The sequence below is a fragment of the Hypanus sabinus genome, chromosome 10, assembly GCF_030144855.1.
Source record: "Hypanus sabinus isolate sHypSab1 chromosome 10, sHypSab1.hap1, whole genome shotgun sequence".
Lineage (NCBI taxonomy): Eukaryota > Metazoa > Chordata > Chondrichthyes > Myliobatiformes > Dasyatidae > Hypanus > Hypanus sabinus.
In genome coordinates, this window is record NC_082715.1 from 37,465,631 (window position 1) to 37,489,460 (window position 23,830).

Sequence of the window (23,830 nt, forward strand, 5' to 3'; positions counted from 1 at the left end):
GATTTTTTTGTCAGCTTAGAGAAATCTTTCGGCTTAGAGTCCGGTGACATTAGTTCCTGATACTGACAGGTAGTCCTTGATGATAACTTCAGCAAGCTAAAGGATAGAAAACCTCTTACCAAAAGATCGGGAACAAACAGTAAACAATATTTTTTTAAAAATATTGCATCTTCGGTAACGGGTTTACGTTGAAATAAAGGAATGCGGAGTGAATGAACGCATAGAGCTTGGTAAGACCCAAAGCTGAAGTGATATATTTCAATGGGAACTCTGAACTGAAACCCGACAAGCAAAGACTGTTGCAGAGATAGTCAGAATCTTCAGCGACCCATTGGCTCCTCCTGGAGATCCGAGTGATTGAAGGCACGATCCGAGGAAGCGCCCGTCGAGTTCATCATACAAAATTGGAAATAAATTGGATTGAACAGTGCTTTCGCAATCGATTTCCCATCCATAAGTAAATCTTCTGAAACTTGTTGGAATCCTCGAAATTAATTAGTATGATAAACCACATTTGGGATTTATTTTGTGTACCCGTGAAAACTTAGTGTGTTGTTTGTCCCCCTTTAACGCGCTGCCAAGTTTACATCTGAGCTGCAGGAATGCCCGAAACGGAATTGTTCAGGTATTCCAAAATCACCTGAGCTCGCGCTGTTTATTGTTTTGAAAGATAGCTATCTATTCCAGGAATAGTCTTGCAAGGTGGTATTTAGAAGGCGGCAGATAGCAAGCGCCATTCCCAGCCCTAGGCGAAGCTGCCTACGCTTCGCTGGCTTTTTGCTCTGAGAGATGTGACAGCGGTGTCGGCACACGTCGCACGTTGAGCTGGAGCAGAGCTTCCTTCAGTCAACGCAGCTCTGATTGCTCTTTGCACACGACTCTCTTCTATTAACAAATAGCACAGCGCGAACGATCACTCAGTCAAAGGAGATTCAACCTAGCAGCAGAAACTTTGGGTGGTCGGAAGCGACCCGGGTGGAAAACGCGACGTTTTGAGGATCTCAAAACAAGGAGCATCTTCACTAAAGTGATTTAAGTTAATAGGAGGGAAAACTGGTTAGTGCTTTCCAAGTTCAAGAGTAGCTTTTGGAAATATGGATCAGTTTGTGGATTCAGAAAGAGCTAATCTGATAACCGAAAATAAAGCGAGGATGTACACGTTGCGCCTGAAAAGGTAAAGCGCTCGCATTGTTAGATTGCAACCCGCTGGTGAATTTATATACAGTTAACACTAGATTAATTAATGCAAATGAAATTGCACCCTGCAGGCTACGGTAACCAGGTGCAAGAATCTGGAATGTACTTATTATCTGGAATACTGCGATTTTATTTTGCATTTTATACTATCGTGTTCTAAATGGACGAGCATTACGTTGCTGTGAGAATTTGTCTACCTCGTTATTCAGTAAATTGGGTATTTACCAAACATACAAAAGAGTTCAGGTAATATGTGATATAACAATCACGTTTCAAGTAACAAGGTTGCTTAAAACGTTGCGGTCCTCAGTTTGCGTTCCCTTGCTTCACCTGCTTTTGACATTACTGAATTAAATGTAGTTTGAAAGGAAACATGCTGGGAAGGTTTTAGAACCAGTTGATGTATCTCCCTAGCAGCGCTATCACACCCTGCAGCCCGGAATAGAGCCGCGGACAGTTCGACTGAAGGAATTCCAAATAATAACTATTTGTCGGCACTGTAATGCGTGCAAATCATTTAATGTTAGTCATTATCTTTGACATAATTAATCCGACAATAAATAGCTAGCCGCTTGCTTTAATGTAACTTGCGCGCACAATTGACAGGCTCCGTTTCTGGTTATACGATCTTTTGTTCAAAGGGACGAACGTAAATGTGGAATTTGGCTCTTTTATTCCCCCCTAGCCGGTTTGTGATTTGAGGCTAAAATCTATCGCCGGAACACATGGCCGCGAGAGCAGTTTGTGTGAAGAAATTCATTTTCACGCCTGATTTCATTTCAGACAATCCGTGATTAATAGCTTCGCGAACTGTTCACTCAGTAGATAATGCAAAAGGCAATATTAATGATTGATGCTATTTTATAAGGGCATTAAAAATTCGTTTCACGCTTGCCATCCATGATGTTATGTAGTTAAATCGCCAAATGTATAAAACCTGTCTTTTAATATGGATTCACTGATAACTTTTGATGGATTTTGTTTTTAAATTTCCAGTTGCAGAAATGCACGGAAAGAGCACCACTTTCAAGATGTTCAGTTCTTAACATCTATTCAGAGGAAGTTAAGCACTTTTATTTAACTGGAGGGGTGAAAACGTTGCTGACAATTTCAGTTCCATGCGGTAGATGAACGCCGAACGTGGCACTGAAACAAGCAGAAGTAACGCAAATTAAAGCACTAGACACTGACTCGGCAGTGTACCTGCTGGCCTTTATTTCCCTCCGTGGGGCAGATGAAAGGACCGATGTTTAACTATAGCATTACCTGCTATGTTTGTTTGACCAATGATATTGACTCGTATTCTGTTCTCGCACCGGGTGTCACTAATGTGTGCCAAAAATATTCCTAAAAATGGCAGTTTACACGGGGACCATGTTCTGTCCATGGTTTAAAATAGTAAACGTGTCGGGATGGTTGCCAAACTTATAGTGGTGTATAATTTTGCGAAGGAGCATCAGGGACCATGGACCAGAAATTCTCGCGCCATGTTCTAATTCGAAAATACTACATAAAGTGAAAAAAAAAATCCTCCATCTCATTGAGGCCTGAGGAGGTGGTTGGTGCCTTAGTGTAACACCCGACGAGTGCCACAACACTCGTCGATGAGATTCCAGAAACTGCGGCAGTGGGCAGTGATTTATTTTTGGGACACTGTGTGCGCTCACGATTTGTTATCAACATCCTGTGTGTACAAACGCCGCAGAAACACTTTCAGGGTCCTCCGGTGACAGTTCTTGTTCACAACAAGAGTAAAATACGTGTACCTTGGCCTGCACCTGGATTTCAGTCCACTCGTATAAACACATGGATATTATTAGTTTGGGCAAAAGACTACGGGCTGTATTTCATATCTATAGTTTTCCCTGATCGGTCTGGGAGAGTTGCGTACGTTCAATCAGATTGGGTTAACAGGCGTGATTTGTTAATGAAAATACGCACACTTCGACACTGTATATAGACTTGTGATGAACCCAGATGTGGAGGTTGTGGCACCAGCGCGAAATGGAGCGAAGCATTTGAGTGAAGCCAACCGCGTCGCGCTTGGGACAAATCAATATCTAATTTATTTACGGCTGGCTTCGTGGTGTTGAGATTACCCCGGTGCGGTAAACAAACACAATGTAAGTAAATTAAACGACGACGGTTGTGGGTTAAATTCGGACTTAAAAAGAAGCCTGAATAGAACCACAGCACGCCGTTTAAACTCCCCATCAGGGCAGCGACCGAAAGGTGTTTGAGGAGCACAGCAAGCGTGTTGTGAACCCCGCAGTTTCTTGAACGGGGCCTAATTGTACAGGCATTATTTTCTATCCTACCATAATAGCTTGGTCACCTCGTTCCCCTTCGCTCAATGATTTCTACACACACTCAAAATAAAAAACACTGAAATATCATCCTATTTCAGATTTCAGCTACTGCAGTACGTGAACAAAAATTGTCAAATGGCTAACTTTCGGGCTGGGAGGGCGAAGTTGCAGATCTACAGCAAACATATGGGACGTTTTAAAGATAGATCTATCTGCTGATAAAGTGGAAAAAATCATGGTAAAGTGAAAAAATGCTAGTTAAATACGCTATTCGCCTTCTATGAAATCATTCTGCGTAGAAGAGCGTGTCGTTCGCCCGTATGTTAAAAAGTTCGTTTATCCAGTGGATCCCATAATTTTTAAAAATCATATTTTTTAAGTAAAAATCATTGAGATTACCATTTTCCAGATGACGTTCTTTGATAATGAGCGCGAACACAATTGATAAAAGTGCAATTTAAAAAATAATCTTCACTACAGGGAAGAAATTAACACATCAGTACATAGACCGTTGGAAAGCAGGCCCAGTTAAAAAGAGATTCCCTGTAACTGTAGTCGGAAAATTTTGTTTATAGCCCATATGGTTGTATAAAACCAATCTTTTCCCTGAAAGAGATATTTCAAAGGATGCTGAATATCCAATAAGGAAATTTCTTGTAGAGCACCCAGTTCTCCTGAAGAAAAAAAATCCAGATAACAGAAATAGGATTTTAAAATCCCTGCAATAGATTTGTATCTGTAATGCTTTGGTTTGGCAGGTTTATTTTCAACATGAAATGCTGAATCCCATGTAGAGAACAGAATCCAATCAAAACGCCCAACTGCCTGATTTTGTAGTAGGTTTACCATTTGGGAGAACCACAACATTCAGTATTGATGAATATCAGAGGCGTATTTGACAACAAAATGAACCTTTGATATGCAGTGGTGTAGGTAGGCTGCAAAATTCTGCATCTAGAAAACAGATATTACTTTTATTGTGTGCTCTATTGCATGTCCACACAAATAATATGATGTTAAAACAATTATAGGTTTATCCTTAAAGCAGCATTAACATTTTAAAAAATTGTCTATAAACTATTGACCTTACATTTAAAAATAATTAATAACTTTGACAAATTCTGTATTCTCTTTAACAGCACTGACAGATCAATTCACTCCTGAGTACAGTAATAAAAAAATTAAAACTCAAGATATATACACAACGAAGAATAACTTGATCTGTAAAACTTATCAACTCAAGTTAATCAGTCCACGTTACATGAATCAATTATCAACCTGCAGCATTTTGTTCCTGTCATACCATTCCTTTTCTGTCATTGATATGACTAAATAAGCTTCCATAAGGAACTGGAACCAAAATCAAGCATCTTCTGGCACTTATCTAGTCTAGTCGAATACAATATGCTCCTCACAAACTGGAGTCCTTTCTTCACAAAGTACATATGGTAAACTTGTCTGATTCACAATACTTAAAATTTCAACTATTTGAACAAGATAGATGATATTTTTAGCTTTTTCTCTACATTGTCAGCTAGCGATCAGATTTGATGCATTGTACAACATTCATTTGTAAGGACCAAAACTCCAGCTGAGGACTAAATAATGGAATTTGATGAGTGGGCGATGTCATTCGAGGCAAGGCAACGAGATATTGTGTTTGTATCTAAAGTGATGCAAGAATTGATCTATTAAGCAGCACCAGTGGGAGTAACCCAAATTAAAAATTCAAGAAGTAGGAGAAATAATCAAGCTGTGATGTCACAAGAATGTAATTGGTTAATGAGTATTGCAGTTTGTTTTCTCTCTGAATGGGGATTACTCCAAATGAAAATGCAGTGGGAAAATAGTATGACAATGTAACCAAAAGTGTTCCATAAGTACTTTAAATATTCTATTAACTAGACTAAAATGTTATTAAAGTTATAAATGGTTGAATATGTATTAGTTAAATCATTTAAATTACATTGGATGTTGCAGGACAGGTGATATCTTGTGACTATAGTTAAAGACACCTGGGGGATACAGGGGCTATGCAGAGTAGCCACATTGGCAGCAAATCTCAATTTAGAGGAACTCAGCTTAGATCTGAGGAGGTGGCTTACATTAGGGAGGGACACCTATTGACATTTAGTTTCTGGGAGCAGTTACGTCCTTTAAGCAAAACGTAATTGAGCAATGGGCTGGAATAGGAGGGTGTGACTACAAATGCAGCCGGCACGAAGATCCTGAATTTAGTCGTGATGCAGCTCTGGTCTTTCTAGTTCTGAAATAAAAATCAGAAAATGGTGAAAGAAATCAGGAAATCGGACAACATCGGTGGAAAGAGGAACGGGAAAAAATTTTGTTCAATATTCCTTGACCTGCTGAGGGGTTTTCATAGTTTTCTGCTTTTTTTTCTAGCCCACGTTGTATGTTGTCTTGATCTCACTGCATACAGGAATTGGCTGCTTTATTTGTTGAATAGATGGAGTTGGGCATTGTGGAGTCATCAGTGAACATTCTCACTTATGAACTTAAGACAAAAGGAATGTCATTGATCAGGCAATTGAAGATGATTGGGCCCCGAGCACAGCCCGAGGAATTATTGCAGTGATATAGTGGGGTGATTGACTTCCTACAACTATAACCACCTTACATGTGCAATTTATGGCTCAAATCATTGGAATGATTTCCCCAAAACACCCATTGATTTAAGTTTAACCAGGGCTCTTTTATACCCCTTTCAGTTAAGAGCCAAATTGAGATCAAGAGCAATTGAAATACCAAGGTCCTCGATTTGTGTTTGGACCAATACTCTAATGAGGGTTTGAGCTGAGTGGCCCTAGAAAAACCTGAGCTGGATATCACTAAGCAGATTATTGGTGAATGAGTGTCATGTGATGCTACAGCTGGCAACAGCTTCCATTACTCTCCTCTTGATTGATTGGACAGTAGTTAGCTGGAATGGAATTGTCCTAATTTTTTTTTGTGATCAGGACATATCTGAGCAACTTTCTACAATGCTAGGTAGTTTGCAATATTGTAACTTTAATGCAACCTCTCAGTCAGAGGCACAGCCAACTTCAGAGTGCAAATCCTCAGAACTACACAGGTTGTTGTGTGATCCCCATAGCCTTGGCTTGGTCCATTGTTATTGGTCTTGATCTCTTGTACAGTGAGTCAATTTTTTTTGAAGACTAGCTTCTGTGACAGACAAAGCCAAAGTGGATCTTAAACCAGGAACTACTCACTAAAGATAGTTTCAAACTTTTCTCTGTGTCTTTAGCATTCAAATTCAGGTGCGCATTTGAGGTTTGGGTTATTCTTGGATGCCTATCACCATTTGTAATTAAATGTAGCAGGTCTGTAGAATTTTAATGATGTTTGATAATTGTGGAATCACATATTCCTCCCCATATAAAATATAAACACATATAAAATTGCTGTTTAGCATTCAAGTGTTCCCATGCTACATTATCATTAAGCTAACACTTATGTTAAGGTAGGCTCAGTGCTGCTCCTTGCATGGCCTTCTGCACACCTCATTGAACCCAGGCTGATCCCTGGCTTTAGAGTGAGGTATGTGCGTAGTGTTTATAATGCAGATTATGATGCCGATGATTGTCTATTGTACTGTAGGATTGCCAATGCTGTCCTCCTGAGTATATCCCAGTTACCACAGCTATAATTTATCAGAATATTGTGACAAATGCACAAATTGTGAAGATGGGATTTTGTCTCTGTAAGGATTGCTTACTGGTGACTTCTACTGACCCTGTTATGGAAAGATACACTTGTCATAGCCAGAGTGATGAGGATAAGGTTGGGAAGGTTATCCCTCGTGTTGGCTTGCCAGCTACCTACTGCAGATTCAGACTGGTAGCCATGTCCTTCAGGACTTGGTAGGTTCAGACAGTGGTGAAGTCCCCCACCCAGAGATACTTGCTACTTTTGCCTCTTCATCACAGATTCATTAGCTGAGGAGGAGAGCAGATAATAACCAGGAGGAGATCTCCTGACCTATGTTTGACCTGGTGCCATGAGCGCTCACAGAGTCTGGAATCATGGGGACTCCTTGAACTAACCATTCCCACTTGTGTTCCACTACATCTCCACCTCTGGTAGTTACATCCTACCTGTGTGATTAGATTTATCATCAACAGGTCTGACATGTTGCTATAATGTATCAATTTTGCTTGAGCCCTTTTTTTGGATAGACTATGTGATTCCATCCATATTTGTTTTTTACTTTACTATGGTAGTTACAATATAATTATATGCCAGACCATTTAAGAGGGCAATTGAGAATTAATCATATTGCTAAAAGTCTGAAATTATCTACAGCTGTTTGAAATTAATTGTCCTGGGTTTAGGCTAGTATATAAGTACAAAGGCACAAGAGACTGCAAATGCTGGAGTCTGCAGCAAGAAATAATTTATAATTATGAAGGCTGGGTTGGTTTAAGTGGACTGGGAAAATAGATTGAAAAGATACAGATGTTGTGCCCTGCAGAATATTAGTGAACCATATGGAGCTTTATGAAAATATGGGTATTTTGTGGGCATCATTACTTAGACATTTTGTCTGGATTATAGACAAATTAAACTTGACAGATTTCAAGGTAAGATTTTAACGCAGATCTCTGGATCATCTAGGCATTTGGGTTACTGGATTGATGGCACAAATATAAATAAATTAGTTTGATTTGATAGTTTTAATAAATTAAATCAGTTTGATTTAAAAAGAGATTTAATCTATTTTTCAAAGAGATGATTGTACAATGAGAATTGAGAGTTACTGGAGATTTCAGAAACACGGGCAAAGAGGAAAATGAACTTGACACAGAGATTCTGTTTGAATGGCAAAGGAACTAAGTTATTGTTGAGAATGGTCAAAAGACCTCCATATTTTGTGCAGGAGGACAGTGTATAAATTCAGGAAATACTGGGACGAAAGGTACTCCAGTAATCATAGGTGCCTTTAATTTTCATTTATATTGGGCAAATCGAATAGATAATGATAGTTTTCAGATGAGTTTATAAAGTCTGTTTAGTATAGTTTTTACACAAAACATTGGAATACCTTCAAGAGAATAGATTATTTTAAATTTGGTCATATTTAATGATTTCATATCGGAAGATCCTCTGGAGAAGGGTTGATAATAGCTTGATAACTTTTCAGTTCTTAGTTTGAGAATAAGAAATTTAGGTCTTAAACTAACATCTTAAAATTGAAATACAGTCAATTCCAAAAGCAACATTCTCTCCACTTTTTTTTACAGTTGCATGGACTAACCATTATTCTGAGCAGGAAATTTTTACGTGGCCTGTAAACTGTGCGGCACTTAAAATTTTTATTTTGTTAATATGCATATAATGAATGCTCAGAATGAAAATTGAAAAATCACACAGTTCTGATTTTATTTATTAATTGAAGGGTGTAATGAAATTCAACACAACAAAAAAATCGTTCATGTTTTGTAAACTTTTTCTCATCTGTCTTTATTACAAATTTATTATCTACCAACATAGTCCAGATTAGTTTTGTATCCAGATGAAAGATGCATATTAATATATACATATATGTAATCATTAGATCATCCAAATGTTCCACTTCTAATCTGTTTCTGGATTTACATTTGAGTGAATTCATAAGACTGAATCCACATTCACAGTCAGCACTAGGAGTTTGAAATGTTCCAGTGATGGCAACAAGAATTGACAGTTTTTCAAATTCTTCACTTCTAAGCACATAGTTCTACATATCAGCGAGCAACTTAGTTGAACTAGTCTTAACTTTAAGGAGCAATTTGAGATCACAGTATTGCTGTTATATCTTTGTTGCAACACTTTTGTTGTAGTTTGTATATTAAAAAACTCAGCTGCGTGGCAACAAAGGCTGTGTGCAGTAGCATTTTAGATACTGCCTGGACGTTCACCTATGCAGCTTAGAGGGAACAGTGTATGAAAATACAATTGGCTAAAGTACGTGAGAAGATAAATTAAAATTAAGGATGGTGGATAAGTCATGCCACCTTCCAGGTAGTAGAGGCAAATTCATTGGAGGCTTTTAAGGGATGTTTGGATAGACACATGGATGTAAGGAAGATGGAGATACATGGACATGGTGTAGGTTAGAGGGATTAGTGTTTGGGTGTTTCTGATTTGCCTTTTAACTGTTTTGGCACAACATTGTGGGCTGAATGGGCTGTTCCTATGTTGTACTTTTCTAAGTTCTATGTTCTATATTGTTGGCTGATGGTACAATTTGATAATTGCCTTAGTGACATAAACACAGTGAGGTGCAGCTGTCTTCAGGACAGCAGTGTTGGGCAACCTCATAATAATATGGGGACTCTTTAGTTAGGGGGTCAAACAGGTGATTCAGTGGACGCAGGAAGGGAACATGGATGGCAGTTTGCCTCCTAAGTGCCAGGGTCCGGGATGTTTCTGATCGCATGCACGATATCCTGAAGTGGGAAGGTGAACAGCCTGATAGAATTTTTTGAGGATGTAACTAAACACATTGATGAAGGTAGAGCAGTAGATGTAGTGTATATGGATTTCAGCAAGGCATTTGACAATGTACCCACATTTGACAATGTACCCCATGTAAGGCTTATTGAGAAAGTAAGGAGGCATGGGATCCATGGGGACCTTGCTTTGTGGATCTAGAATTGGCTTCCCAACAGAAGGCAAAGAGTGGTTGTAGATGAGTCATATTCTGCATGGAGGTCAGTGACCAGTGGTGTGCCTCAGGGATCTGTTCTGAGACCCCTTCTCTTTGTGTCTTTTATAAATTACCCGGATGAGGAAGTGGAGGGAAAGATTAATAAATTTGCTTATGACACAAAGGTTGGGAGTGTTGTACATAGTGTGGAGGGCTGTCAGAGGTTACAGCAGGACATTTATAGGATGCAAAACTGGGCTGAAAGGTAGCAGATGGAGTTCAACTCAGATAAGTGTGAAGTAGTTCATTTTTATAGGTCAAATATGATGGCAGAATATAGTATTAATGGTAATTCTCTTGGCAGTGTTGAGGATCAGAGGGATCTTGCAGTCCGAGTCTATAGGACACTCAAAGCTGCTGCATAGGTTGACTAGGTTAAGAAGGCATATGGTGCATTGGCCTTCATCAACCATGGGATTGAGTTCAAGAGCTGAGAAGTAATATTACAGCTATATAGGACCCTGGTCAGACCCCATTTAGAGTACTGTGCTCAGTTCTGGTCACCTCACTACATGAAGGATGTGGAAACTGTGAAAAGGGTGCAGAGGAGATTTACAAGGATGTTGCCTGGATTGGGGAGCATGCCTTATGAGAATAGGTTGAGTGAACTCAGCTATTTCTCCTTGGAATGGCGGAGAATGAGAGGTGACCTGATAGTGGTGTATAAGATGATGAGAGGCATTGATCCTGTGGATAGTCAGAGGCTTTTTCCCAGGGCTGAAGTGGCTAACATAAGAGGGCATAGTTTTAAGGTGCTTGGAAGTAGGTACAGAAGAGATGTCAGGGGTAAGTTTTTTTTACTCAAAGAGTGGTGAGTGTGTGGAATGGGCTGCTGGCAACGATAATGGAGGCGGATATGATAGGGTCTTTTAAGAGACTCCTGGACAGGTACATGGAGCTCAGAAGTATAGAGGCTATGGGTAACCCGAGGTAACTTCTAAAGTGAGTGTATGTTCAGGACAGCATTGTGGGCCAAAGGGCCTGTATTGTGCTGTAGGTTTTCTCTGTTTCTATGTTTACCAGTGTTGCTTTCTCTGTATTTGGATTCTCACAAATAGTTTCAAACCTAAATGACATAGCATGTCTAGAAGCCCCAAAAAACTATTCATTTTCCTCGAATGAAACCCTCTCCTGCACTGGCTCTGACTGCAGGCTCAAAGTTGAATGATTTATTGGTGGATAAGTTTAATTTACTTTTTAAGATTTCATTCACTCATGTGCGCATCATTGACAAGGCCATCACTTTTTACCCCAGTAATTAAGAGTCAACTACATTAGAACTGTAAGACTTAGGAGTAGAATTAGGCCTTTTGGCCCATCAAGTATGCCTACAGCCTTCCATCATGGCTGATTTCCCTCCCAACCCCATTCTCCTGCCTTCTCCCCAATTGCTTACATTGCTTCAGGACTGGAGTCACACTAAAAACTGTACCAGGTAAAGTAGAACATTTCTTCCCTAAAGGATATTAGTGGAACAGATGGGTTTTATGTCATTTTGGTAGCTTGCCACATTACTGATTTATTTAATTAACTGAATTTAAATTTCCCAGCTGCTGTGCTGGGATTTGAACTCACAACTCTGCTTCATTAGTCTAGGTCTCTGTCGTACTCATCATATAACATGATTATTATGCCACTGTACTATTAACGTAGCAGAGGTTATGTAAGGTTTTAAAACATAAGAGAAAATTCTGTTCTTAAATATCTTTATATTATTTAAAAAATAACATCAAATATTGTGTGTGTGTGCGTGTTGGTATTTGATTTTTATAAAATAATTATCTCCACTGTCTTCATTTTTACATTGCACCAGCACTGAAGTCAAATTTGAAATACAAATTGAAAATCTGTAATATGGACCCTCTTCTTTTTAATCTGAAGTCTTATACTCCCTCAATGTTCTTGTACATAAGATATTCTATTATGTTCTGAGCCTTGTAACCACTAATGTGTCTGCACTGTGGCAATTTTATATGATTCCAACTGCTTCCTAATTATCCATTCAAAATATGCAGTATGACAATTCAATGCAAATAGACTGTTTCAATGCAAATAGACTCACTGCTTACGTTGGGCAAAGAGCTTTGTGTAGAAAGAAAAGGAATGGTTCATATGACATCCATCAAGCACAGGCTGGTAGTTCAGCTGCTTTTTAAATCATTGAATCAGATGGCTGAGATTTGATGAGCTGAATATTTCCTATTTGCAGATTTAACCTGGGGCTTTGTAATTCATATTTGCAGAATCATGTATGCAAGCTGAATGGAGGAATTTTGAGCAAATTAAATTGAACATGGAGCTGGCTAACAACAAATTTATCTATTTAATCCATTTAATTGAAGCAAATTAATTTCCCACTGCATAGAAGTGCGTCATTGATATCATGATTTGTAGAATATTATAACTAAGTCATTACACAAAAGGAAATTGGACACAGTTTTAAACATCAAAATATCTCCATTGGCATTTGTAACAAAAAAAGTACAAATGTGAAAATCTGGGAAACAAGAAGACACAGAAAAATGCATTAGCATTGGAAAGGGGGAAAATGGCAGGTACAGTCTCTTCATCCAAACGAAAATGGTTAAAAGGGAAAAATTCCATGAGGTGATTGACTTCATCACTGGAAAACTGAGAGCACTGCCCCCATGCCTCCTTCTTTAACTCGTGAACCTTTAACTGTTGTTCAGTGCTGGCTGCAGAAATACAGAGCACAGGTCATCAGGGTTTCTCCCTGAGTATTAATAAACATTCCTCTTTTCAGAAAGTGTTATAGAACCATAGATTCTTAGAAAACTACAGCACAGAAACATGCCCTTCAGCCCAATTAGTCTGTGCTGAACTATGAACCTGCCTAGTCCTAGTGACCTACCCACTCTACCCCTCCCATCCATGTACCTATCTAAATTTCTCTTAAATGTTGAAATCAAAGCCACATCTGCTATTTCCCCTGGCAGTTCGATCCACACTCTCACCACCCTCTGAGTGAAATGTTACCTTTAAACATTTCACCTTTCACCCTTAGCTCATGACCTCTAGTTGTAGAGGTCACCCAACCACAGTGGAAAAAGCCCGCTTGCATTTACCCTATCTATACATTTCATAATTTTGTATACCTCTGTCAAATATCCCTTCATTTTTCTATGCTCTAGGAATAAATAGCCCTAACTTATTCAACCTTTCCTGATAACTGAGGTCTTCAAGTCTGGCAACATCCTTGTAAATTTTTCTGCAGGCTTTCAATCTTATTAATAGCTTTCTTGTAGGTTAGTGCCCAGAACTGCACACAATACTCCAAATTAAGCTTCACCAATGTCTTATACGACTTCAACATTATATCCCAACTCTTGTACTCAATACTTTTGATCTCTTGTGTATTTACAGCATTTCCTATTTTATTCATGTTATCATTCAATTAAATTATATGTTTGAAATTATAAGTGGCTTGATGTTCCATCCTGTGAGAACTTTATGCACTTTCTTGCTTAATGATCTCTCCTGTTCGGGCAAGCGAAGCAATTAAGCTCCATTAAGATAACTGGTGCAAATGCCATTTCTATTTTATTTATTAATTGCATGAATGTGTGGTTGGTAAGGACAGTATTTTCTATCCATCCATAGACATCAAAAATAAAATTGTAGTGAATGAACCTATGTAACCCTTCTGATGAAAGTTGTTCCACAGTGATAATGAGTAGGAATTATGTCTTTGCATTTACAAAGGAACACTGATATATTTCCAGATCAAGATAATATGTCATTTGGAAAGAGAGTTCAGACGTTGACATTCTGTGAACCTTCTGTATCTGACCTCCTTAACAGTAGAGTTTGTAGGTTTGGAAGGTGCGTTGCAGTAACCTAGATGAGTGACTGCAGTGCTTTTCCTAGGTGGCATATTCTGTAACCACATGGCTCCATTTGTGAAGGAATGAATGTTAGAAGATGCAATAGCAGTCAACCTTAGATTGGATAGTGTCAAGATTATAGAATGCTATTTGATCCGCAGGCATGTGGTCAAGTGAAGGGCACTCCATCACACTCCTGACATAAGCCTTGCAGACGTTGGGAATACTTTGGAGAATGTGGAACTAAGGCATATCATCAGACAGATTTGCAGCTTCTGCATTTGTGGCTGATTTAGTGGAGTTTTTGGGTTATCGGCATGATGAAGCTTAATGCCACTGAATTGGCACTGGACTGTCATGTGGAAGATGATCATTGCCTAGCATTTGGTGTCAACTATTGTCTGCCACTTGCCAGCCAATGCCTGAACATTGCCTTGGTCTTGCTTCAAGGAGTCATTCCTCATTTAATGAGAAATTAGCATCATACAATCATTAGTGAAGTTATGAAATGATTGAAAATATTTGGGTTTAATTCTCTACCCATAGAATCTCCTACAGTGATGTTTAGGGACTTGGACAACCACTTTTCTCCACTTGTGCAAGGTATGACTCCAGCCAGTGGAGTTTTTTCATGATTCTCAATTACATCTGTTATGCTTATTCTCGATAAAAGTCAAACTTGCATGGGTAAAACTAATAAATATTTATTTACAGAACACTGTAGTATGGCTTCAGTTCCACACGAGCGGTTGCGACCAGCTCCCCAACGCCACCTCTGCTTCCGGGTGAACTGCCCTCATTGCACATTGGGAACGGAAGTTCTTTATTATATCCACACATAATAACACAACTTTGATGCCTAGAGCAATTACTCTCACTTGCCTTCGGATTTTAACTCTTTAGTCCATGTTTGGAGCCAGCAATCCTAATAAAATTCTGGCACTGGCAAGCAGATTAAGTGCTGGTAAGCTTTATAATGAAGTCCTAGAAACTGCAGCATTAATGTTGTGACTTGTGCTTTGGTATTTATGAAACAGCAGTTTGAGGACCAGAAGTGTGCATCCATAAATATGGTTCAACAAGCTGTCAGGGTGATTGATGAATAACTGCTGTTGGTGTAAAGGCTTGAATGAACTACTGATGAATTACTGTTCCCATTGACTGTATAACGGTGGAAGGGAAGATAAGACATTTATCAGGCATTTCTATTTTACACAGCTGGATGCCTGACGCAGACTCTAACATTCTGTTATTCTTGCTGCATTCATGCCTCTTTTCCTTGAGTTCTTACCTTTCTTGGGCTGAGAATGTTATATTTTAAATATTTGTTTTCATTTACATCTATGCGAGAGGCCGAATAAAACAAGTATTTTCTATGTGGGGGGGGGGGATTGGGGAAGAAAAAAGTCAGTTCAGAATTTTACAAGGTTTGGGAGATTGCTGGCAAAAGTCAGTGGAGTTTACAATCTTTTCCAAAACCACTAATTACCTGCAGTAGTTCTAAATGAAGCATATGCCAGCAAGCAGAGCATATCAATGTCCAGATGTGAAAACAAATGCCAAAGGCAAAAAGACCCTTTCCAATCACGCACACTACTCTTCATTTCACATGATTATACCACTCAGCCCTCTGTAACAGAAGCATTGTCTGCGAAGCAGCAATTGTTGAAGTATGAGAGTTATTTTATTAATGTAGCAGCAAGCAAGCGGCTTCGCTGAAGTCACACATGAAGATAAAGTACTGTGAATGCTGGAATTCTTCAAATAAATATAGAAAATGCTCATCACCACAGAAAGCTTCAGTGAGGAGATAAACTGATGTAATGCCGCAAATGATGATCTGTCAGAGCCAATATAAAGGGCTAGTCTGCAGCTTCATCAAGACTGTATCCAGGAAGGGTTTAAGAGCCAATAAACCTGGAGCTAAACAAAGGCTAAAATTCAGCAATCGCATTGTACACAGAAAGTAATGTTGATTTCCATTAGATTCAATATTTCAAAACGTAATGATGCGTTTTAGGGTGCTGTTTAATTTTGTGTTCAGTTCTGCGAATTATTGCATACACTATTGTGAAGAACTAACAATTAGCAACAAAGACTGATGTCAGGCTACATCACTGCATCAGATCAACATAAATCAATATATTCAAATATTTCTGTTGCAAAATTAGGTGAAATTTTAATGGAAGAGAAGTCACCCACAGATAATCACATTTTCTCCCTTCTCTACTTCCTTTCTCAGAACACAAAACAACAATGTATAATAAAAATGAACCTAACTATATAAACACTCTCTGGCTAAAACATAATCCCTGTCTTCACACTGAGTCTAATGTTTTTCAATGCCTTTTTACGAGATGTTCAAAATGCAGTACACTTCCTTTTTTCTGTGATCTGAATCTGCACTTTCCCCAGACATTTATTGATACTTTATACGTTCACAGTTTTTTGTAATTGCAGTTAACTGTTTTCAAGAAAAGTGACAGGCTTTCAAGTTGAATGTTGACATGAGTAAGGAGAAACATTTGAATTGGTTCTAAATTTAGAGTTTGACTCATAAAGTTAGAGTTTGGGCTTTATTGCTTCAGTTTTCCAGATTGAGGTTGAAGGGAGAGAAGTGAATCCCAGTGCACGGCCTCTTAGTCTGTTTCGTGGGAGCTGCCATGTTATTAAAAGTGGCTTTCAAGGCATCTTTGGCAGCTGCCTTTAAGAGACATTAGGTCTATTAGTATGGTAATGAAATCCAAAAAAAACTCTTCATGAAAATTTTCTGGTGTGAATGAAGTAGGAGTAGGGCTGCTCTGTTTAATCTCCTGGATTTACTAGTGACATACTTAACAGAGGCTAGCTTGCCTTTCTGCGGAACCAAAGGGTGTTGGGTATGTTATGCTTTTCTCCACAAATCTTGGAGTATTGTTTCTCTTGATCAACTTCCCTTCCCATCCACCTTTCCTTTCACAGGGCCTCCAACAGTTTGAAATTTACATTTAGTTCTTTGTACCTGTCTAGCTGCTTTAGATGTTTGGCAGCTCAGTGGACACAAAGGTGAGGCTTAAGGATCATCTGGGCGTGGGCTTGTCTGTTCAGGCACACTCAGTGTTCTCTGTATGGAATTTGCCTCAAGAAGTTCCAAAATTTAGCTTTTTTTTACAAATAACTGCATCTAACATCAAAGTTCATTGAGTCCGTTATATATAGATAGATGAAATTATTTTTCGGTCACATCGTCCAGTTTCTCAATAATTGATGTCCATTGTTCATTGGCTTGAGTTTCCAGAAGCGAATCATATCTCCTATAAAACAAAAGCTCTGATTTTTTTTACTTGGAATGAGCTTCCACAATTTATTTTTATTTGCACATTAAAAACATGTGTAAATAAATGTGGTAAAATTGTCTTTTTCACTAAAGTGTGTACAGATGTATTGACACTTGCTTGTACTTAACTCTATCACCTTTAGCTTTATTAAGATGGAAATGACTGGTAGCTGATACCTGGTACTAACTAGAGAATTTTCTATTGAAAACCAAGACAAGTACATATAGATTTGAATTACTTATTTACAGATTAAGTACTGGAAAGCAAAATACTGAAACACTGAATACTTTGAAACAATAAATATAAAATCAGCCATTCTCACTGGTAATCTTAACTTGAAACAAAATTCCCTTTATTTCCCTTTCCTTTAAACCCCCAAATATTCCATCATCAAATGTTGACATGGGGCTAAATTTTGATGTGAAATTGGTATTGTACAGTTTCTACCTGATGCAAAAATAACAAAGTTCATTTCCAATAACAATAATGGAAATGTAATTCAGTAGTTTTCTATGATAAGCATCTACTCTACTCTGAAATACTGCTAATACATCATATTTTCTACCGGTCCAAATTGCTGCCATTAATATCTTGCACTTAATTCCATCCTCTTGTACTACTGTCTGCAGTTTTGATCCTAAATTCACAATGAGCAGAACACCTTCATTGACATTGATTGGTACGAAGTACTAATTTATTTTCAGTCTTCTGTCATCAGCTTTTGTTGCTGTCTCTCAAATTGCACTATCCTTCTCCCACAGTAACCTTGCTAGGATTTTACCAAGTTCAAGTTCAAATTTATTATCATCTGACTGTACATGTTTGCAGCCAAATGAAACAAAGTTCCTCCAGGCCATGGTGCAACTACAACGTATATCACACAAAGCACATAAACCAAAATAGTATATTATGAATAAGTTACTGTCATAAAATATAATTCAAAATGCATGTAGTGAAGTGCAGCACAGGTAAGGAATACAGTAAACAGTTCACTGTCCTAGTGACGATACCTCAATGGTGGCAGAGTATTCATTAGTCTCACAGCCGAAGGGAAGAATCTGTTACCCAAACACGAGGAATCTGCAGATGCTGGAATATTCTCGAGTTTGTGATTCTGTTCTGCGAAGTCTCTTCTAGGGATGCCCACCCTGAAGAAGTTTAAATCTTCTCTTTGATGGGAGTTCAGTGGAACCCCGTCTCACTGTGATCTCTGCTGCACCCATCACTGGCCACCTTGTACTTCTTCCTCCCTTTATCCCACCTTCTTGCTCTGACTTTTCATCTTTTTTTTCCAGTCCTGATGAAGGGTCTCGACAGGAAATGTTGGCTGTTTATTCATTTCTATAGATGCTGCCTGACCTGCTGAGTTCCTCCAGCATTTTAAACTCTTACCCAGTCTGGCAGTCTGGATAGACTTTCACCTACAAAGAAAATGTCATTAGATGACAGGGATTCTCAACAATGCTTTGGGCTTTTCATCCGTAACACTCCAAGTAAATATCAAAAATAAGCGGGAGGAAGATCCCAATGGTCCTATCAGCAGTTCTTACTGTCCTCTATAGGGTCTTGTAGTCTGATATCTTGCAGCTTCTGTAAAACACAATGATGCTGCCAGACAGGACATTCTTGATGATGCTCCTGTAGAAAGTTGTTAGAATAAAGGTGGAGTGTCCTGCACACCTTAACCTCCTCAAAAAGTGTAGACGCTACTGTACCTTCTTGAGTAGTGAAGAGATGTTGTAGATCTAGGTTATGTGCACACTAAGGAACCTTGTACTCTTCACTCTCTCCATGGCAGAGCTATTGATGTGCAATGGGGAGAGGTCAAACTGTACCTTACTGAAGTCCACAATCATCTCTTTTGTCTTGTCCACATTGAGACTAGTTGCTCTTGCACTAATTTGTCAAGCCCCTCTACCTCTTCTCTGTACGACGGCTCATCATTGTTGCTGATGACACCAACTACTGTTGTACCATCAGTGAACTTATTGATGTGGTTTGAGCAGGATCTGAGAGTGCAGCAGTCGTGAGTCAGCAGCAAACTGAACACATAACCCTGGGGGGGCACTAGTGTTGAGTGGGTTGGAGCTTGAGATGTTGCTGACAATTCAGACTGACTGAGGTTTTCCATCAAGAAATCCAAGATCTAGTTACAGTCTAGTTGAGTCCCAATAAGGTCAATTTTACCCACCAGCCTCTGAGGGATGATCATGTTGAACACCAAACTGAAGTCGATGAACAACATCCTCGTGTCTGAGGCATCGTTTTTTAGGTGGGTCAGGATAGAGTAGAGGGCTGTAGCTATGGCATCATCGGCGGACTGGTTTGAGAGGGAGTCGAGCTGGAAGGTGGGATTTTATCCATTACCAGCCGCTCAAAGCACCTCATGATTGTTGAGAGTCAGTGCCACTGGGCAGTAATCATTTAGACCAGTTGCTATTGTTTTTATCGGTACTGGAATGACGTTGGCCGCCTTGAAACCTGGTGGGACAGTGGGCTGTTTCAGAAAGATATTAAAGATGCATGTTAGGACCTCTGTTAGCTGGGCCACGCAGTCCCTCAGTGTCTGACCAGATCTGTTGTCCAGCCCTTTTTACCCTCGCTAGGGTCCCCCTTCGCTCGGCTGTGGCCAGACAGGGTGCTTGTTCCTCAGGAAGAGAGGGACTTTCCTCGATCTTGCATCATTCAGTTGGTCAAATCATGGATAGAAAGCATTCAGCCTACCAGGAAGGGGGGCGTTGCTGTCATTGACGTGCAGGGTGAACTTGTAATCAGTTGTGGTTTGTATATATTGCCACGTGCGCCCTGTGTTCCTGGTGTCACAAAGGTGTCCGTGTATTTTCTTTGTGTGGCCATGTTTGTCTTCTCTGTGGCATAGGAGGGCATGGCTCTTGCCAACCTTACACTCGGCTTGTCCCCTGATCTGAAGACAGTGTCCCAGTTCCTAAGCATTGCAGAAAATTCTGCATTCAGATACAATTTCTGGTTTGTCCTGGCAGTGTAGTGTTTAATTACAGTAATGTCCTCAATGGCTTTTCCTGTGTAGCCATTCACTGATTCCACTTATTCATCAATATTGATGTGATGATTGTAGGTAGTCACCTCTGATCTGTGCTTTCAACATTGAAGGTGGCACCTTCTGGCCAGGTCCTGATCTCTCTGTGAACTGGTTTGACTTGTTTAACCAGTGGTCTGTATGCAGGGGTGAGCAAAATGGATATGCCTTCTGAGTATTCGAGGTGAGGGCAGAGCAGAGCCTTTTAGGCTCCATGAATGTTGGTGAGTGGCTTTGAGGGGGCTGATAGTACCACAGGTCTCCTGAAACACTTCCCCAGAACCAGCACAGTGGTGGGGGGAGGATGTAAACAGCAACAAACATAATGGCAGTGAACTTCCTTGGTAAGTAGAAGGGCCCACACTTCACTAATAAAAACTTTAACTGCGATGAACAGTGGCCATTACTACCAAGGCTTTCACATGCCTGTTCTAACTGATATGGACACATAGACCTCCACCAGAGGTCGCAGCTTTTTTGTCCTCCTGAAAGGAGATTAGGCCCTTTAGCTGGAGGACTGAGTCTGGAATGGTGTCTTGAAGCCGTGTTTCTGTCAGGATGAGTGTGCAGCAGTCCCTCATCTCCCTTGTGGTTCAGATGCAGACACAGTTAATCCAGTTTATTTTCCAGTGATCAGATATTAGTGAGTAGAACTGATGGGAGCACAGGCCTGAAGGAAGTCTCTCAATACGCTTATCATCTTTCTGCATTCATGTCCAGACAGGTATATGTAGTTCACCACAAGTGCACTAGTTCCGATGGCAGCTTCCCCGACCAGCTGTAGTGGACCACGGCATGGAGCAAGAGCCCGCTCTCAACATTAGTCTGTAACTGCACAGCTGTTCATTCTGCTAGCTAGCAAGGGAGATGTGATGACTTTACTGTTCTTAATGTTTCTCGATCATGAACAGGACAAGTTATTTTATGGTTGTTTGGTGTTGCTACTGTGTCCATGTGTGCCACCATCTTTTATTCTTCATTTCCCACATCCAGAAATAATCTTCCTTGATTACATTGACCCTCTGCTGATATTATGATGGGACACCCTCAAGGATATTTGTGATGACGCACTCAACCACAAATAGTTGCACAACTCATAGGCACATGAAACATCAGAGATTTCAGATGCATAAGAATTAATAGGAATTGAATACACCAATAAGGACACATAGTATGCAGTCACTCAAGTTGAGTATGATGTTCTCCTAAGGGGTTATTCCCTTAATGGAGAATATCCGAGTGTGACTTGGTTTAACGTGGAGAGGCTAATGCACGGGCAGCCACCACAAGATTCTTATCAGATCGCGGCCAGGGTCCAGCGCCGTGGAATGCAGGACAACTGGGGAGCCCTCGCTGCTGCAGCCTTCCTCCGCCTTCACTGCTGTTGTGATTTGTCATCATCTACCACCAGCTCCACCGTTGAGGTCTTGTCTGGACCCTCCCCCCCCTCCCCCACTTGACCTGGAACCAGGAGCTCGGTTCCAGACGGCATCACTCTTAGGATCTCAGGAACTCACAGGTCTCCCCACCACGACGAGGTAACGATCCTCGGAGAAGAATAAAGACACTGGGGCCAAAGGCTCTATATGTGAACATGTGGAATGCCTTCAAAATATAACCACGGCCTTATTTCTGAAGTAATATGTTATACTATTACTCACAAAAATTAATCTAAAACAGATTTCTGAATGAGATTAACCAATCATTTGTAGTATGTAATCAGCCCCATGCATGTAAAAGCTGTCTCAAAATACGGTTCATTGATAAAGACAAATCTATTGAGGATGATAATACATGATAAGGTTATAAAAATGAATGTAAGATCCTGAGCTTTCTGTTATAACGGAAGCAAGTGATGCAAAAGTAGGGAAACCATTGTGTGCAGTTTGGGTACCACAATGTGGTGCAGTTGAAGTGTTGGTGAAGCTGGGTGGCACTGAGCATAAGAGATTTCGGTACATGGAAAGGCTGAAAATTTGCGATTATTGAGGGGAAAATTGTGAGGTAGTGTACGCTGTTCATTGTCCATTCAGAAATCTGATGGCGGAGGGGAAGAAGCTGCTCCTAAAACGTTGAGTGTGTGTCTTCATGCTCCTGTACCTCCTGCATCATGATAGCAACAAGAGAGGGCCTTTCTGAGGCATCGCCTTTTGAAGATGTCCTCGATGCTGCAGTAGCTAGTGCCCATGAAGGAACTGGCTGAGTGCCCCCTCCATACCAGACAGTGATGCAACCAGTTAGAATGCTCTACACGGCCCGTCAGAGGCATACCAAATCTCCCCAAACTCCTAGTAAAATATAGCTGCTGTTGTGCTTTCTTCGGAATTGCATCCATCTGTTGGGCCCAGGATAGACCATCGGAGATGTTGACACCCAGGAATGTGAAGCTTAAACGTGAATGATTTGAGTAACGATGATCTAAGCTTTAGCACCTGTAACGCAGATTCAGTGTAAACTTTGAAAAAGCAAATGGATACATACTTGAAAAGGAAAAAAAAATGCAGAGTGTTGGGAAAGTAGGACTAATTCAACAGTTTTCAAAAAGCCTGCACAGGAACAGTGGGTCAGATAACAACCTTCTGTGCAGTGTGATTCTATGTTGCTGTTTCCGTGCATATTTTATCGCATTTGATGAAAGGGGTAAGGACTTAAAACAAATGCTGAATATTAATGAATATGCTTTATACTTTAAGGTTGTTGTAGCCGGGGGTGGTAATGGGGACGAGCTCACACTGCCTATTAAACGCTTCCAGTGGCCTGCACCTCAGATAGCCACTGACAACTGAGTCCAGCTCCTGGCCTTCATATGTGGCTTCGCTACTAAGCCCAGCAGAACCATTTCCACTGACAGGAAAAGGGGCAAAGGGTTTGCTGCTACACCCACTCATGGGGAAGGCTTTGGGAATAAACCCTGAGGGAAAAGTCCTGAGATGGAGTCCCTAAGGCAGTTCTACATTGAGTTCAATGCTGACTGGCAACTCTTGCAACACTTCTGGTGCCAAACTATATCAGTCTCTGCCATTCCTTTGAGTTAATCAAATGTGTGGAAAGGGGGAGCTTGTTACATGGGCAACAGCTTGCTCTCCATATCTTACTGCTCAGTCTTGTGTATCTGGGATCCATGGTTGACTGTGACCGATGGAGGCATCACTCATGTTTTATACCAATATACAAAGAAATCTTTACATAAGTTCACTTGCATTTGTGTCAGATCTGTCCTACACATTTTGTAGAGAATATAGTTATGTTTTGTAGCTGTTTCTGCAACATTTTGAGAATTCAGAGAATTCAGCAGAGAGGCAACGGATTTTCCATTGACTTTGAAAGTAACTACCTAGAAGTTCCTAGGCCATTTTGGAGTATAAACTTTGTCTTTCCCAATGTCAAGTACTATT

At 40.0% G+C, this 23,830-nt stretch overlaps 1 protein-coding gene across 1 annotated transcript in view; it reads left to right on the forward strand.

Moving 5' to 3' along the window:
• The first annotated feature begins 1,094 nt into the window (after positions 1-1,094).
• The window catches only part of slc30a2 (solute carrier family 30 member 2), a 67,692-nt gene continuing 44,956 nt past the window's right edge, over positions 1,095-23,830 (forward strand). Inside the window, exon 1 of the mRNA XM_059981245.1 lies at positions 1,095-1,174. Coding sequence (XP_059837228.1) covers positions 1,095-1,174 — 80 coding nt within the window. The remainder of the gene's footprint in view (positions 1,175-23,830) is intronic.